This window comes from Platichthys flesus, chromosome 24 (genome assembly GCF_949316205.1).
Source record: "Platichthys flesus chromosome 24, fPlaFle2.1, whole genome shotgun sequence".
Classification (NCBI taxonomy): domain Eukaryota; kingdom Metazoa; phylum Chordata; class Actinopteri; order Pleuronectiformes; family Pleuronectidae; genus Platichthys; species Platichthys flesus.
Genome location: NC_084968.1, coordinates 4262501 through 4278112, shown reverse-complemented (window position 1 = coordinate 4278112; position 15612 = coordinate 4262501). Strand labels below are relative to the sequence as shown.

Sequence of the window (15612 nt, the reverse complement as noted above, 5' to 3'; positions counted from 1 at the left end):
ACGATGAGTTACTCTCAATTTTATTGAAAGGCATCAATTAAGAGTCCATCTTTTACTGTTTAACACAACACAGCTTTCAGCATGAAAACCAGTTTAAATGTAATATGTTTTTTGTAAAATTGTCAAATTTTACAAGGTTGACATGTGGCAACTGATGAACCATGTGCATTCAACTTATGGACTCTAGCAGTCCAGTAGCACAAGGCTACTCTGAGACTATTAACAACTCTTCAGCACATTTATAAGGGGAAAATATATAATATTTTTACGTGATGTTTTTAATTTAAGACATTTAGGGAAACACAAACACAATGATGGATTTAACAAACACCCGGATTCCTCGTTGGTCCACTTCTGCTTTTTTATACTGTACTTTATTTTTAAGCCAAGAGAAATTCAACCAACCATGCTGTTAGAAATTTAGATTCAGCAAAAAAGTCTAATTAGATATAGATATACAGTATATTGAATAGATTAGCCACTCAGTTTAAAAAAAAAAATCCCAGAGGATCACTCACTCCCACTGATGTAATGTTTCCTCCACACCAGGCGAGAAACATCGCAGTCTGCATCCAGTTCAGAGATTCAGATGAAGAAGGCGCAGTCCCTTTAAAGGTGAGTTGCACTAACTGCATGGAGACGATATAGTACATGTGCTACTGTATCTTAGTGTTTCGCTCATTTTAACCCATGATTTAGGAATTAATTTACAGTTTAGCCGCTTGAAGGTGAAATATAATTTAAGAATAAATGGTTATAATCCAGCAAGGGTAGTTTGAGAATAAAGTTAATGAATATTCTGACCATATTTTTTTACTTAATCTGGAAATTATGAGAATAAAGAGTAACATTTACAGTAAAAGTCTCTAGGAGGTCAGATTATAAAATAGATTTTTATGCTGTGCATCAGTCTGTCTGCTTTTATGTGTCAGATGAAAGAAACATGAACCATTGTATTATGTCTTTTTTCTTAAGATCTCAAGTTTTAACGGTGGCTTAGACACAGAGAACAAAAATAATCTTTCTGAACTGCAAACACCTTCTATTTTTATTCAAGAGTGTGGGTTCAAAGTTTGCCTTAGGACGTCCAAGTTCAGATTTTGTATTGTTTTCACTCAAAACCAAGTACTAGTACTCAAATATAGCCTGCCTGTGCTTTGATTTCCTGCAATCAGGCTTCAGCTCTTCTTCTCTCGCTCACGCTGCTTCTTTGTGCATGTGAAGTGTGTCCTGCCCTCTATTTTTTTTTCTACTCTTTTTTTGTTGTTTTTGCAACAAGTCTGTGAAAACTCCCCAACCAATAGAAAGCCGGGTGTAGTGTTTACAAGGGAAAGTGTTCCGCCCTTGACAATTTTGCCTGTCATTCGAGAGCAGCATGAGCACGAGGAGAAGAGCCGGAGACAGATCTAAACATAAGCAGGATGTAACTGAGTGGTAACCCAGGGTTTGGAGTGAGAGCAGTAAAAATTCTGCATCAATAAGTTCTGCTCTCAAACTGAGATACCACATGCTTGAATAAAGAGAGGAAGAACCCCGTAAACACTCTTGTAAAATCATTATTTGATCACATCCCATAATTCAATAATGTAGTGAAGACAGCTTGAACATGAATATAAGTCTTCCATTCATGCTCAGGACAATATACATGCACACATAGCAGAGGACTCGGACACAAGGGAAAAAAGACTTCATACAGTCCAGGTTAAGTTCTTACTGTTCAGAGGAAATTAAGTTTAAGATTGAAGATCGATGGTTGTGATGTTGAGACAATCATACACTGATATTTGATCAAAAGCAGAAGTTTCAGACATGGTGAACTTTTCTTTTTATTGCTTTTCACAAAGTGGAAGCCTAAAGTGCGGCTGAGGGGCCAGAAAAGGAGAAAGGAAAAGCTTAAGGGTAGCTGGTTATTATAGCTGGCAAGAGAGGATAATGAATGGTCATTCTTTTTTTCTTTCTTCTTCTCTCCTTTCTCATAATTTCTCTCTGGCCACACACTTTCAAAATATTTGTGGCTGGAAACAGTCATCAACGCACTATGGATCGTTGTTTTCACTTTTTTTTGAGGGAGCGAGGAAGACAGAATTTCTTTCACATCAACAGCCCGATAGCATTTACACTTGATGCTACTGATAAAGACATGTCCGCTCACACACACACTCAGGCTGGCGCAGCGAGGCAGAAAGTTGTTTACTAACAGCGAGCAGCAGGAGCCAGTAGCACACCTCTGTGGAGATCTAATCCGTCAGCGGAAGCTCGGGGAGGTTCTGTGTTGAACATGAGACACAGATCTGAAGAGAGAGGGAATTCTTTTGAAGCTCTGGGAAGCACTAACGAGAAAGTTGTAGAAGATGAAGAATTTTCCAGAGGCTGCCATTTGAAAAGATTTGTGCAGAAAGTGATGTATTGTCAACCGGTCAAACCGATACTGTGAGCTCTGGTTTGATTAATTTCTCTTACCTGAAATTGTAAAAATTTTTTAAAACTAAGGTTTTACCAGTGCAACCAGTATAAAGTGTTTGATTTATAGTCCTGTGTAGTGCAGTACGTGTATGAACAGGAGGACTTTGACAGATACGATCCCAGGCATCTCCCCTGATGTTTCACCTCTACCCTCATCCTGAGTCGGGTAATCACGACTCCCAATAGCCCCTCTGCTTGCAGCTGCAGCGTTGTGTTGGGTTTTCCATCAGGGTAGACACAGTAGATTTCCCACTGCTGTACCTTGTGAGATGTAACCACAGATGTTTGCCATAATCTGCGTATCTCTTTATCTAGTTTTCCTGTGTTTTTGTTTGTGTAAATGCTCTTTTATTGTTTACCTTTAACCAAATGTAGTCTTGTGAAGCATTTGGTGACTTGCTCTGTGATAGATGCTGCATTTTTGTCACTGAAATTAAGTCATCACAACTCTGTCATCGTTATAGTTATAAATATTCAATTACGGGAGGCAGCCTTCCAAAATACATAAAAATATTTTTATTAGGTTTTGTGCTTATTTCTCCCATCAGGCACATATTCTTTATCCTCTCCTGTCATTATTATAGTAATTATTTTCCTATTATATTCTAACAAAACATGCAAGATGGACTTTTTCTTTCTTTTTCTTTTTCTTCCAAGTTCGGGGGAACATATTAAATTCACAAAAAGTCACTGACGCCGCTGCACCTACAGTTCTTATCTTATCTTATTCTCAGGCGTATTTGCCCCTGTCCCCTTTGCTCCCGGATGGCTCGTCCAAGTCCTCCTGCCAAGTCCTCCTGCAGGGTCTCCAGCTGTTTTTTTTTTCCATCCTGGCTCCTATCAGTCTCACTTTCAATCACTTGGCTCCAGATGTCCGTCCTTCCTCTGGCCAGCACTGCTCATTACTTTTCATTACAGACGACTGCAATTGTAAGCATCCTAATGTAGAGTCTCAAACCAGCCATCGGAGCATATCTGAATTTCCATCTTCCCCTTGTTCTTCCGACAGTTTTTTTTTTTTTAAGGTGCTTTCATGAAAGATCCCACATTTATAACCTCTGATGCCTCTTGTTGACACGTGGAAGGAAAAAATGAGTATTTGAATGGCCAAATATGTGTACTCAAAGTTGTATTATTGTTGTGTGTTTGTTGGTTTTCTGTCATCAACATCCAGCAGAGGAGAGATGACACTAGTGCTTAGATGCAGTAAACCAAACAGTGCTGTGCAAGGCCTAAAAATCTGTATCATTTTTCACAACGTCTCCCCTCTTGTCTAGACTGATCCTCTCCTTATTTAAATTCCTGGTTCCACTTTCTCCAGTTTTGTTGCTGCTTCAAAGATGCACGTGATCAAGGCCTTGCGCACTCTTATTCGTCTTTTTTCCCCTGAATACTGTCTGTAACCACAGATTGCTGAGCACTTACTCACCGCTGTGCCCCAACATCAAAGACCTGAATGACTGATGTGCTTGCCTGCTTTCCTTTCAGTGCATCTACGGCAAGCCGGGGGACTCACTCTTCACGGGCAGCACCTACGCAGCTGTCCTTCACCATAATCAGAGCCCGGAGTTTTACGACGAGGTGAGACGACCCCACTCAAATACAAAAGTCTAAATATATCTGCAGATTTACAGCCGTGTGATTTATTCCATCTGCTCAATAAAACCTGAACGTACACATCAGGTTATTGTAAATGATGAGAAGTGCATCTGGGGCAACAGGGAGGAAACTCTGAAATTGTTTTCCCCTCAAACCTCCCTGGAACTTATACCTTTTGTACAGTGTGTGTTCAGGGCTCAAATTCCTCAGCCACCACTGAGATAATCCAATAAATCTGTCACAGGGGTAGAACTGTGATCTCACACTTGACTGGTCAAGCAGAAACACGCACACACGCGCACACGCACGCACACACACACACGCACGCACACACACACACACACACATACACACACACACACACAAATCCAGAGAGCGGTAGAACAGAGGGGGTCCATATGGCTCTGATGTCAAACCGATTTAGATTTTAAGAGTCCCCACATACACCCACATGAGGGCTTCAACAAACTGCAGCACAATCACTGGGATTTCCCCCCCCCCCCCCCCCCCCCACACACACACGTTTCATCTTCCACTCACTTCATGGAGGATTTCTAACAATGATCTTTATAGTTTTAGCATATTTTATCATGACTTTGAGAACATATACGTTTGCTTCAACATTTAAGAAGGTCAAGACAGCTTTATTGGGACTTATTTATTTGCCGTTATAGTCTTATGGCAGTTGTATACGAAATTTTGGATCGACCGAGTGACTCATACCCATGAAATTCTTCTGAAATGTGATGCGAGCTTGATGTGTATTTGTGGAGAATCAATTGACTGTGTCATTTCCTGTGAGAAAATCATGTGCCAATACATCATGAGAATACATTTCTTGGATACTGCTGCCCCCTTGTGGCTATTATTTCTCACTGAAATACACAGCATCATGTGTCAAATGGGTGTAAAAGTTAAACACAACTGCAAATCTCAATGCGAATTAGTTTTTTAGCTTACGGTAGTTACAACTGTGAACAGGAGACAACTGACCATCTTTAAGTCATACTCTATCCTTACTGATCATATGAGATTTACTGCCAATGATTAAAAGGGCCACCAAATATATCCTGGGTAATTCATCAATTTTGCCCCCATGATTTATCTGTAGTGTTTTTATGTCTGCTTTATTGTACATTTAACTTGTCAACGTTTTATTCCTCTGTAACGTTTTCTATATCTATTTTATCTTTTCATAAAACCCCTTCTTCCAGAGACAGGTGTTGCAAATTTGAATCTGGTAGAGGCGCTGATATTCACATCTGACAGCTGTTCTCAGTTTGTCTCTGGGAACTGTATCTGTCCCTAACAAATACACTATAAATAAATACTATTGGTATCTGAAAATTACTATTCTGGTCTAAGCAGGAATAAAATGATGTCACCTTGAGCTTGAAACGATGCACTTTTCATCCATGTGCAGGTTAAGATTGAGCTGCCAGTGCACATGCACGAGAAACACCACCTCCTCTTCAGCTTTTACCACATCAGCTGCGAGTCCAGCAGTAAGGCCGGCAGCAAGAAGAGGGAGGGAGTGGAGACGCTGGGTGAGGAGCAAGAAAACTGTTTCTTACTTAGGCAGCATTATTAATCAAGAGGTCTGTTTTCCTCGGAGAGCAGGGTGCTTAAGGCCTCTGTTTGCATCTTTCATAGTGGGTTACTCCTGGATGCCTTTGCTAAAAGACGGGAGGATGCAGTCATTAGAACTTCAGCTTCCTGTAGCTGCCACCCTGCCCACTGGATACCTGTGTCAGGACACCAGGAAGGTAGAACCATACCCACCCGAAGCCTTGAAAACGATTAAGTTATCTCCTACACAACCAGATCGGCTGACATTGATATCTTGAGTAGGGCTATAAAAAAAAAAAACTGGAGCTCTCTCTGAAAGCTAATGAATTCCCCAGAGAATCTAACATGAACGATCAAATCTGATGCAGTAAAACAAGTGCTCCAGCATGTTCTGACTATTGCTTCTTTGAACAGCCAGATATCAAGTGGGTGGAAAACGCCAAGTCGCTGTTCAAAGTGAGGACCCATGTAGCATCAACGATATATGCTCAGGTACAACATTGATTTCTCCTTTTCTTTCACTCAAATGTAAAGTATGCATGGAGGCAGCTGGTGTCTGTGTGTGTGTGTGGATGACACTGATATTCTCCTGTTTCTCTCCAACAGGACCTGCATCTGCACAAATTCTTCCAGCACTGCCAGCTGATGAGGACCACGTCAGAGGGCAACCAAGCAGAGCTGATCAAATACCTGAAGGTGAGAAGAGGAGGAGGGAACAGATTTAGCATTTTCTTCGTGTTAACCACCGTTCAAAGAGTTTTAAAGTACACGTTATTCCTCGTTCCCTCAGTGCCTGCACGCGATGGAGACTCATGTCATCGTCAACTTCCTGCCGACGGTGCTGATGCAGCTGTTTGAGGAGCTCACAGCAGCCAATAAAGAAGCCCACGAGATTGCTGTCAACTCTCTGCGGTCAGTTGCCCACTGGTGTAAAACTTGGCGCGGCGATCTATTTACTGCTGCTTACCATGTTCACAGTAAATCATTTCCCTGCTCTGTGCCTTCAGCGTGATCATACATATTGTCTCCCGGTGCCACGAGGAAGGACTGGAACACTACCTACGCTCTTTTGTCAAGGTAACAGACACACACATTTTGTCCTTGCATTTGACATATAGCCGCTTTCTGACATGCGCTGAACTGCAGTGAATCTCCTGAAATGATCCAGAGGGGCTGTGCAGATTAGGCTTTGGAAATTCTCACGACTTTCACTGGCCAGCGCCCAGTACACATTCTGAGTTGGCCCATGTGAAAAAGAGGCAGGAGATCCTCCAGAGGATTCACCATTAGTGACTGGGCTTGTTGATAACATTTCTAACAAAACTCGAAAACTGAAAAAAAAAAAAAAAGAATGCAAATATCTCACGATGAAAGAGTGGTGCCTTACATTTAGAAGACGTCAACAAAGATGTGAAGAAAGCTAATGGTGAGAAGGTCAGAGAATCTCCTCCTGCGTTCCTCATGTGCAAAAGGCACACTCAGGGGAAAAGTCTGTTCCCAATTGTTCTCAAGAGATCATGTCTGAAAACGACTTTAAAGAGAGAATTAGTGAAAGTGACACCTTCCAGGTATTTTTTCTTACAACTGCATCCTGTATGCATTGATCATTTATTTTTGTTCTGTCCTCAGTATGTGTTTGTGACCAACAACCCTGCCTCAGGAAACTCTGCGACCACACACGAGCTGCTCGCTACTGCTGTCACAGCCACCCTCAAGCAAACTGCGGATTTCAACACCAGCAATAAACTGCTCAAGGTGTGTGCCTCTGCATCAGGCTCCATCGCCCGATTAGTTGCAGTACCAACTCAGGACAGCAGATGGTACACTTGGCTATAAAAGGAGAAGAAACATGGAGCTGCTTGTACTGTATTTTTCAATCCCACCATCACCTTGTTTGCAGTAGATTTCACTTGATAGTGTTCTTTCTGAGGTAGGCTGCATATTCTCTAACACCCATGATTTGAACTCTAATCCTCATTTATCCCCTTTCTGCAGTACTCGTGGTTCTTCTTTGAGACCATGGCCAAGTCAATGGCCCAGTATCTGCAAGAGGGCAACCGCATGAAGGTCAGCATCAATTGGTTTCAAATTTTTTCTGTCGGTTTCTCACAGTTAAAATTTGGCACTGTATGTTTTACAGGGCTAGATGTTGTGTGGACTTTGTGTACCAAATGTAGATGAAAGAAATCAGCAGATATAAACAAACTGCACACAAGAAAGAACAGATAGTGACTCATTCAAAGATTACCATATTTGACATGCTAATGTCAAAGTTCCTCTGAGTCAAATGCAACAATGCCAGATGTTGTTTGATGACTCCTTTATTCCTCTGTAGACAAATTAAACTCTGACCTGCTGGAAGAAAATTAATATTTTCAAGTTTATCCACGTCTTCACCATGTTTTTCTTTTTTGGAAGATGATTACGTGCTCCATCATCAGTTGTTTTCCCCCGCCCGCCTCTTTAGATGCCGAGGGCCCAGCGATTCCCCGACAGCTTCCACCAGGCGCTTCAGTCCCTGGTGCTGTCGGTCATGCCGCACATCACCATCCGCCACATGGAGATCCCGGAGGAAGCTCGCTGCATCAACCTGAGCCTGGCTGGTTTGATCAAGGTCCGAACTCCACATGCAAATTAAAGATTAGACCAAGCACATCCTCTTCATACACTTGTCCTGGAAATGGTTATATAGCAATTCATCAATTAAACATAATTGCTATCTAATAATAAGTAATTATTCATAAAACACTTAATTATTTGCTATTTTTATTCTAGCAAGAAATAAAAAGGGGAATTGGAGAAGAATTAACAAATGAAATATTCATTTTTTTTCTGTCATTCATTTAAAAATCTAATGAAAATTCATAGAAATAGTCCATATTACAAAACCACTAAAAGGTAAATAAATACAGCATTTAAGATACAATGATAAGTTCAGAATGAAATAGTGGAATTTAAATTTGAAAATGCAGTTTAAAAAGATAAATAAACAACTGGAATTCCCAAATTGAATTAACGATACAGATTTGAATCTGGCATTTGCAGTAAAAGGGTAATTTCCTTTCACATGGGCGTTACAATTTCCCTTCTGCTTCTCCTTTTCCTGTTTCCTGTTTATTGTACGATTAGTAATTCATTGATGAAATGCTTAATTGCTATTTCTCTGACGCGGGTGCTCCTCTGTACTCCCTGCCATAATTACCTCCAAGGATTTTAATTGGCATTTGTTTGTTATTCAGGAGCATTACACGAAAACTGCTGGACGGATTAACATGAAACTTGGTGGAAGGTTGTGGTTTGAGTCAGGGAAGAACTCTGTTGTGATCAGGGGGCGAATCCAGTAATTAATTTCTGCACATTCTTTAACATTGCGAGAGTTCCCTTGTTTACTTAGAGAATAGTTTGTGGCTCTTTATTCAAATGTGAGTGTGGGAGATTCGGTGTAGATCCAAATAAAAATCTAGATCTAGTGAATATACATGTGGTTACGTAAAGGCACCGTTTGGCCTTGGTGGATTCTTGCATTCTACAGAGGTACAGTACTTAATTGTTCTGCTTTTTCATCTCTGCTCCAGAACACAGCAGCTCTATTGTTACTTCATTATCTCAATACTTTTTTTTTAGTATTGGTTTACAGCTGCTGCGTACACATGTGAACCATGTGTGCTGACTGAGCTTGTTCTCTCCTCAGAGGTGCCTGACCTTCATGAACAGGGGCTTCGCCTTCGGCCTAATCAACCACTACATGCGCCATTTCAGTCTCAAAGATCCCAAGGTACGTGCCCTGACTCAGTGACCCTGTGCACAACAGACGGTGGTCAAAATGTGCTTTAGGTGTGACTTGTAAAGCGATGGGGCAGCGCCAATAGAAAATGGAAAATGATAATAAATAAAATAAATGATCTGATTGGGTCCTTAGGTATGACATAGGTCCATATCAGTATGAAAATAAAATATAATCCTCACTTTAGCCAGATGAGTTCCTTGTGTCACTGGTTTTAGACATGCATGAGACTCTGGACAATCTCCTGATAGTCTCCTGTGAGAACACCGCAGGAGATGTTGAAGATGTTTCTAACAGGAGACAGAGGCCAAAAATGAAAATGACAAACTTTAAACAAGTGTCAAGTTGAAAGAGCGGTGCCACACACCGGGTTCCGACGCTGGTGTTGATGTGCTGTTAACAAAACACATGATCCTGCAGAGGAATTCATGCGTAACTTCCTGCCTCCTGCGACAGCCCTCACCTGAACGCTCCGGAGAAAGTCCAGACCCAATGCAAAAGCATTCTTAAGAGTTTGTCTGAAAACAGCTTGTGTCCTCATTGTGACTTTATATTAATAATTGTTATTAATATAAACTTATGCTTAAAATTCCTCAGCAGAACATGAGGGATACATGTGGCTTGCAGTTGTCCATCTTTGAAGCTTGAGCAAAGTTCTGCATGTATCGTATCTTTCCCGCAGTAGTGTCTTGTTGAAGTCGGTGTTCGAAGAGAGGAGACGCGGACCCAGTACTTACAAGTATAATGTTTATTACACTAGAGTATTATAGGTCAGGACGTGTTTCTAGAAAACTTGGAGATAACCCACAAGCCGAATAGTGAAAATCCGCCTTGACTCTGCAAGGTAAGGCGTTTTATAGGGGAGTTGTTTACCACAAACCTAGATTAATAATGACGTCACACAACCGGGCCTTCTGCCGAAATTTGGGAATGTGTCGTACCTTAAGATTTAAGGACCCGCTGAAAACGATCTCTCCTCTCATTATTCCATAGGCAGTTCAAGGATAGTTCAGACAAAGAGAAACACACTGAACACATCTGGAGATAATACTTAAAGGTTTCAACTTAAGATTCAAGGCGCCTTAAGATATTAACATGTCATTATGATCTATACCTATGCTAGAGAAACTCAGTAGCTGAATATTAACATACCATTCATTGTTTGTATCTGTGCTATGGATATCTATTAGCTAAGGGAATATACTACACATGCATCATTATATCATATTCCATCTGAAGCTTTTTCAGTTTTGCATGACTCCAGCTGCAGCAATGTGGGGCGTCCCCCTACCGTATTGATGGTTGTGTTATGGCACCACAGGCACATTTGACTAACAGATCAACCCATGAACCACACACCAGGTTTTGTTTTGACAAGCTCTGGATTGTATCTATTTCGAACTTAGACAGATATGTGTGTGTGTGTGCACCTGGGGAAGAAATATCTCATGCACATGTATTTGCAAAACAGGTGCTGACTGAAATGAAGTTTGACTTCCTGATGACAGTCTGCAACCACGAGCACTTCATCCCCCTCAACCTGCCCATGGCTTTCGGACGCACCAAGCTGCAGAGGGTCCAAGGTGAGACTCCTCTTTCACCTTGACACGTATTAGCATCGCTCTCACGTGACCCCAGACCCCCTCACTGACCTTGTTCTGACCTGCACCCACCACCACTGGTCCCGTCTATCACCCAGCTTGATTGTGGGCCCTTCGTGTTCACAGGTTTATTATCAAGCAGGTGGTGAAAAACACATCTGACAGGTGACCCGACTCTGATCTGTACCTGCTCAACAAGTTTATCCAACATTCATTCCACAACCACAAGTGGAGAGCAAACATTTGTGTTGTTGTGATAAATGCTGCATGTTTTAATAGTTTTACCCCTACTTTATTTATTTTCACGTCCTCCCCTTCCCTCTCTGTTTTTTGTTTTGTTTGTGTGTTTTTGCCTATGATCAGATTTTATTCCGTATGCGACGGAGCTTTTTGGCCCTGTAGGTAGGTGATGCTCACCGTACCATGTTTGATACCGTACGCAAACACCCTCGCACGTGACCGCTCCTTGTTCTGACATGCACTAACTCGCCATCCTCTCAGCCTCTCTGTTTCACAAAATCTTCAGAGCCACGCCAGCTCGAGGCAGAGGCCTTCATGTGCTTGAGCCTGTGTTTTGTAGATGGGAGGAGCTTGGCTGTTGTGGGAACGGACACTCTCAATGCTTGATAGTCTGTATTAGTAAACTCTAGGCAGGAAGCTGCATTTCTCTCTCTCTATCTCTCTCTCTCTCTCTCTCTCCCTCTCTCTCTCTCTCTCTCTCTCACTGCTTGTGTTTTCTCTCTGAAAGGAGGTTACTCTAGGCTACGTCCTTATTTCAGTTCAAACCGACCTGTCTATGATTCCTCTTGAATTATTGCTCTTTCCTGATTTGCTGATACAAATGAAAGATTTCTGCATTACATAACACATCTATATGTGTATGCAATGTTTGGTGTGGAAACGCTATTGTCTGAATGAATGTCTTATGTGGGTTTGTGGGTATTCTGTATACATATTGCAACTTGTTCTATTGAATGAACAACACATTAATATTCTTTTTAAGAGTTAATGATAATTCATGTTCAGTCTTGTGTATACGTAAGTAAACCATTGCATGTACGTGCCATATTTCACAAGACACATTGTGTTTATTAGATTACAAAATGAGGAGGTTTCTCCCAGCCCACACTGACCTATTGTATTTCCTGTTTGGCACGACATCAGAGCAGAGTCTGGAGTTCAGCCTGACAGAGGACTACTGCCGCAACCACTTCCTGGTGGGCCTGCTGCTGCGAGAAGTGGCCGAGGCCGTGCAGCAGGGCCCCCAGGTCAGACAACTGGCCGTGAGCGTTCTCAAGAACCTGCTCATCAAACACGCCATGGATGACCGCTACACGTTGAAGGTGAAGCGTGATAATGAGGCTAAGAATAGACGAGTAAAACAGAGAAATCCCACCGACCCTAAATGCTTTTTTTATCATTAAAAACTATTACAACATGACCAAAACAGATTTCAGTGCATTTATATAAAAAAGAAAAACTCATCTAGTCGTCTCTTATGTTTCAGAACCAGCAGGCCCGGATCTGTTTGCTCTACCTGCCGCTGTTTGAGCTGCTCTACCAGAACTTGAAGCAGTTGTCCGCCCAACCTTACACCTCAAGCCCTGGCCTTGGCCTCAATGTGAGTCCCTCTGCGACCCTGGACCACCACGGCGGGGTTATAGTGTGCCCTTTTGTTATCTGACTCCCTTCAACATCTATCAAGAATACGATTAAATCCTAGAAGTTGCTCTTCATTAGGTGAGGAGAAACCTTTCAGGTACAGAGGGACGTTTTATCATCTGGACATGACAGACAGACGATTTTAGCTCCAAACGTTGTACCTTCAACAATTTATTGAAAGAGGCAGATGACAGCATTGATACAGAATTGATAGTAGCAGTTTTTATTGTTTTGGACTCTGGACTCTGCGACTGCAAAGGTGGAAAAACTGTGCGTTTGTGTGTGTGTGGTTCCGGTATTCCTCATGTTGTGGGGACCTTAATCTGTTTGCACAGTCTGTTTATGGAGATTTGTCTTCCTTATACGTAGGTGTGTGTGGACATGTTACCTCTTTTGGATCCTTTCCAGTATCTGCACAAACCTGTCTGTGTTATAATGCAAACTTAAAATGATGTCTAGCAGAAGGTGCATCTGTTATGTCTGTACCCATATAAACTGGATTTCATCCAATGAGATTTTAACAGGGCATTCTTCCAGCTGACTCAAATCTAAGATGGTGTTCAGTATTTAACAGTTTACATCATAACAGCAACATACTTTTCAATTCCTCCATCTTGCGGTCGTTCCAGGGCTCCAGAGACGACCTTATATCCACCAATTCCACCGACAGCCGGAGAATCAGCACTGCGATTGAGAGAGACCACGGTCGGTTTAGACGGATACTGCACAATACATATTGTTCCCGGCTTCTTCCTGTTTATACATCATCCATTATCCTCACTCACCGCAGAGACCTCTTGCTGCAGCAGATTTTATGCAAAATTAAAACTGTAACACAACAGCAGCACTCTGTCTGAAAGCAGATGTGTGCTCTACTGTTCATTTCTTCTCTGGATTCGTCACCACACATGCCACAGACTCTCCCTGAGGCTAACTGGTCTATGATGTTACAAACATTATGGTTTGTATAATATTTGCATTTAATGAGGTTATGGAAAGTGCAGCAATAACAGTGGCCAAACATAATAAGGTGCAACTGAAACTAATATTGTTATCTCTTCCAAATTTGAAATGAGCTCTGGTCCCGCTCGACTTCTATTATGTGTGTAGTAGCTTCTCGCCAGTTAAGATGCTGATAACACTTTGCAGTTATTTTTCAGGAACATTCCTTTTGTATTTTAACCATTTATTATGCTTATGAGAGAAGCAGCATTTCCCCCAAATTTACCATTGTTACCGCCAACAAGTTTGTGAGGTGTGTGTATATTTTATTGGACTGCTTTCAGTTGATATAAATAACACTGTACTCTGTTGGCTGCAGGTCTTCTGGCTCTGAACGGCCATGTTGTGAGGAGAGAGGACTCCAGGTGCTCTCTGTTTATGGACCAGGGGACACCAGACAGCATTGAGGTAAGAAAGTCTCACACTAGCAACAACCTACGGTTAAACACTTCTTGTAACTGCAGCCCAGCACACATAGACCCCCTTCAGACCTGAGTCACATATGGAGGACCACTCACTCATTTCCCAAACCCGTTTCCAAACTTTAAAAAGCTGGAATATTGTGCATGGACGCCTTTATCCATAGCATTGTTGATGTGCTTTTTAACTAAAATGTAGATATATGAATGTTAGCATCAGAGGACACTTACCAAGGCCCAACCGCCCCTCAAATACCAATCAAACTGTACCAAACTCTAAACTCATAGACATCAGTTTCCTAAATATACCTGTACATTCTGTATCTGTATATAAATGTGTTGATCTTTGTCAACGCTGCAGAGACGCGGCTCCACCATGAGCAGCAGCCCAATGCCTCCCGTCGGCCGACTTGGACAGTACGAGATCCGAGGCCTCCTGCTCTCCTTCCTACACATCGTCAAGACCCTGTCCGAGGGTCAGTGATACTCCCCACCCACGCTGCACGATCAGGCCTAGACTGCAACTGTTTATTCCAAGTTGACTAGAGTGAGTTATGTCAGGAGATAACAATATGCATCACAAGAAGTTGTCGTTTTTTTCACAGACACGCTCATGGCTTACTGGAATAAAGTCAGCCCCCAGGACATCATGAACTACCTCAGTCTGCTAGAGTGAGTAGTGTTTTAAGGAAACTATTGTTAACCACACACTAGCCCAATTAAATAAAGTTATATGAGATAAAATAAAATTCTTCAAGTTCATGTCAACACTCTTGGGCTGTTGTTTAAGAGATTTATGATACTGACATCATCCGGACATAATAATGGTGGTTTACACTCTGAGCGGAGAAACAAAACCAAAACTATCTACTGAAAAAGACAAGGCTCCAAAAACGGACACAATTCCTCAGACTCTGTAGTAATCCCACAATGTTTATTGTCCACAACATCCATTAACTGAAAACAAACGTAAACCAGAATAACACTTAGTAGAGTGCAAACCTCTGCAGAGGCCCAGTGGTGTCCTCAAATTCAATCAAGATGCATCAAATTCACAGACTCAGATATTAGTTCCCCTAATATTTCACATTTTTTTCATCAAGATCCAGGAATCCCTCCCTGTGAGGTTTGGTAAAAATGCCACAATGTCTCACAATGTTTCTTTGAATTATTCTTTATTGTTTCTATAAGAAATAAAGCAACATCAACCGAAGCAGGTATTAGTGTATTTGAAAAACACAAAGTAAAGTAACGGATATGCAGCATAATGCAAGTCGAAGTATTGCAAAAACAGAACAAACTAACAAAAAACTTGTTTATATACATTCATACATACACACAAACATACGCAAGACGCGTTTAGAAACAAGTGAACATAATATATATATATACACAAAATCAATATAAAGTATAAATGCCGCATTATTAAGGTATTTCCTTAATGTAATGTTTGTACTTTCTGTGCAGGACATGTCTGGTTCAGTTTCGTTACATTGGAAAAAGAAACATTGGC

The 15612-nt window shown here is 41.5% G+C and overlaps 1 protein-coding gene across 1 annotated transcript in view; it reads left to right on the top strand.

The window, feature by feature from the left end:
- The window catches only part of dock11 (dedicator of cytokinesis 11), a 53994-nt gene that overhangs the window by 21991 nt on the left and 16391 nt on the right, over window positions 1–15612 (top strand). Inside the window, exons 18-37 of the mRNA XM_062383786.1 lie at window positions 550–615; window positions 3952–4044; window positions 5486–5609; window positions 5716–5838; window positions 6050–6123; window positions 6238–6327; window positions 6422–6543; window positions 6639–6708; window positions 7261–7386; window positions 7627–7698; window positions 8099–8245; window positions 9323–9406; window positions 10887–10998; window positions 12181–12359; window positions 12524–12637; window positions 13308–13383; window positions 14000–14088; window positions 14461–14575; window positions 14705–14771; window positions 15567–15612. The exon at window positions 15567–15612 is cut by the window's right edge and continues 2 nt beyond it. Coding sequence (XP_062239770.1) covers window positions 550–615; window positions 3952–4044; window positions 5486–5609; window positions 5716–5838; window positions 6050–6123; window positions 6238–6327; window positions 6422–6543; window positions 6639–6708; window positions 7261–7386; window positions 7627–7698; window positions 8099–8245; window positions 9323–9406; window positions 10887–10998; window positions 12181–12359; window positions 12524–12637; window positions 13308–13383; window positions 14000–14088; window positions 14461–14575; window positions 14705–14771; window positions 15567–15612 — 1989 coding nt within the window. The remainder of the gene's footprint in view (window positions 1–549; window positions 616–3951; window positions 4045–5485; window positions 5610–5715; window positions 5839–6049; window positions 6124–6237; window positions 6328–6421; window positions 6544–6638; window positions 6709–7260; window positions 7387–7626; window positions 7699–8098; window positions 8246–9322; window positions 9407–10886; window positions 10999–12180; window positions 12360–12523; window positions 12638–13307; window positions 13384–13999; window positions 14089–14460; window positions 14576–14704; window positions 14772–15566) is intronic.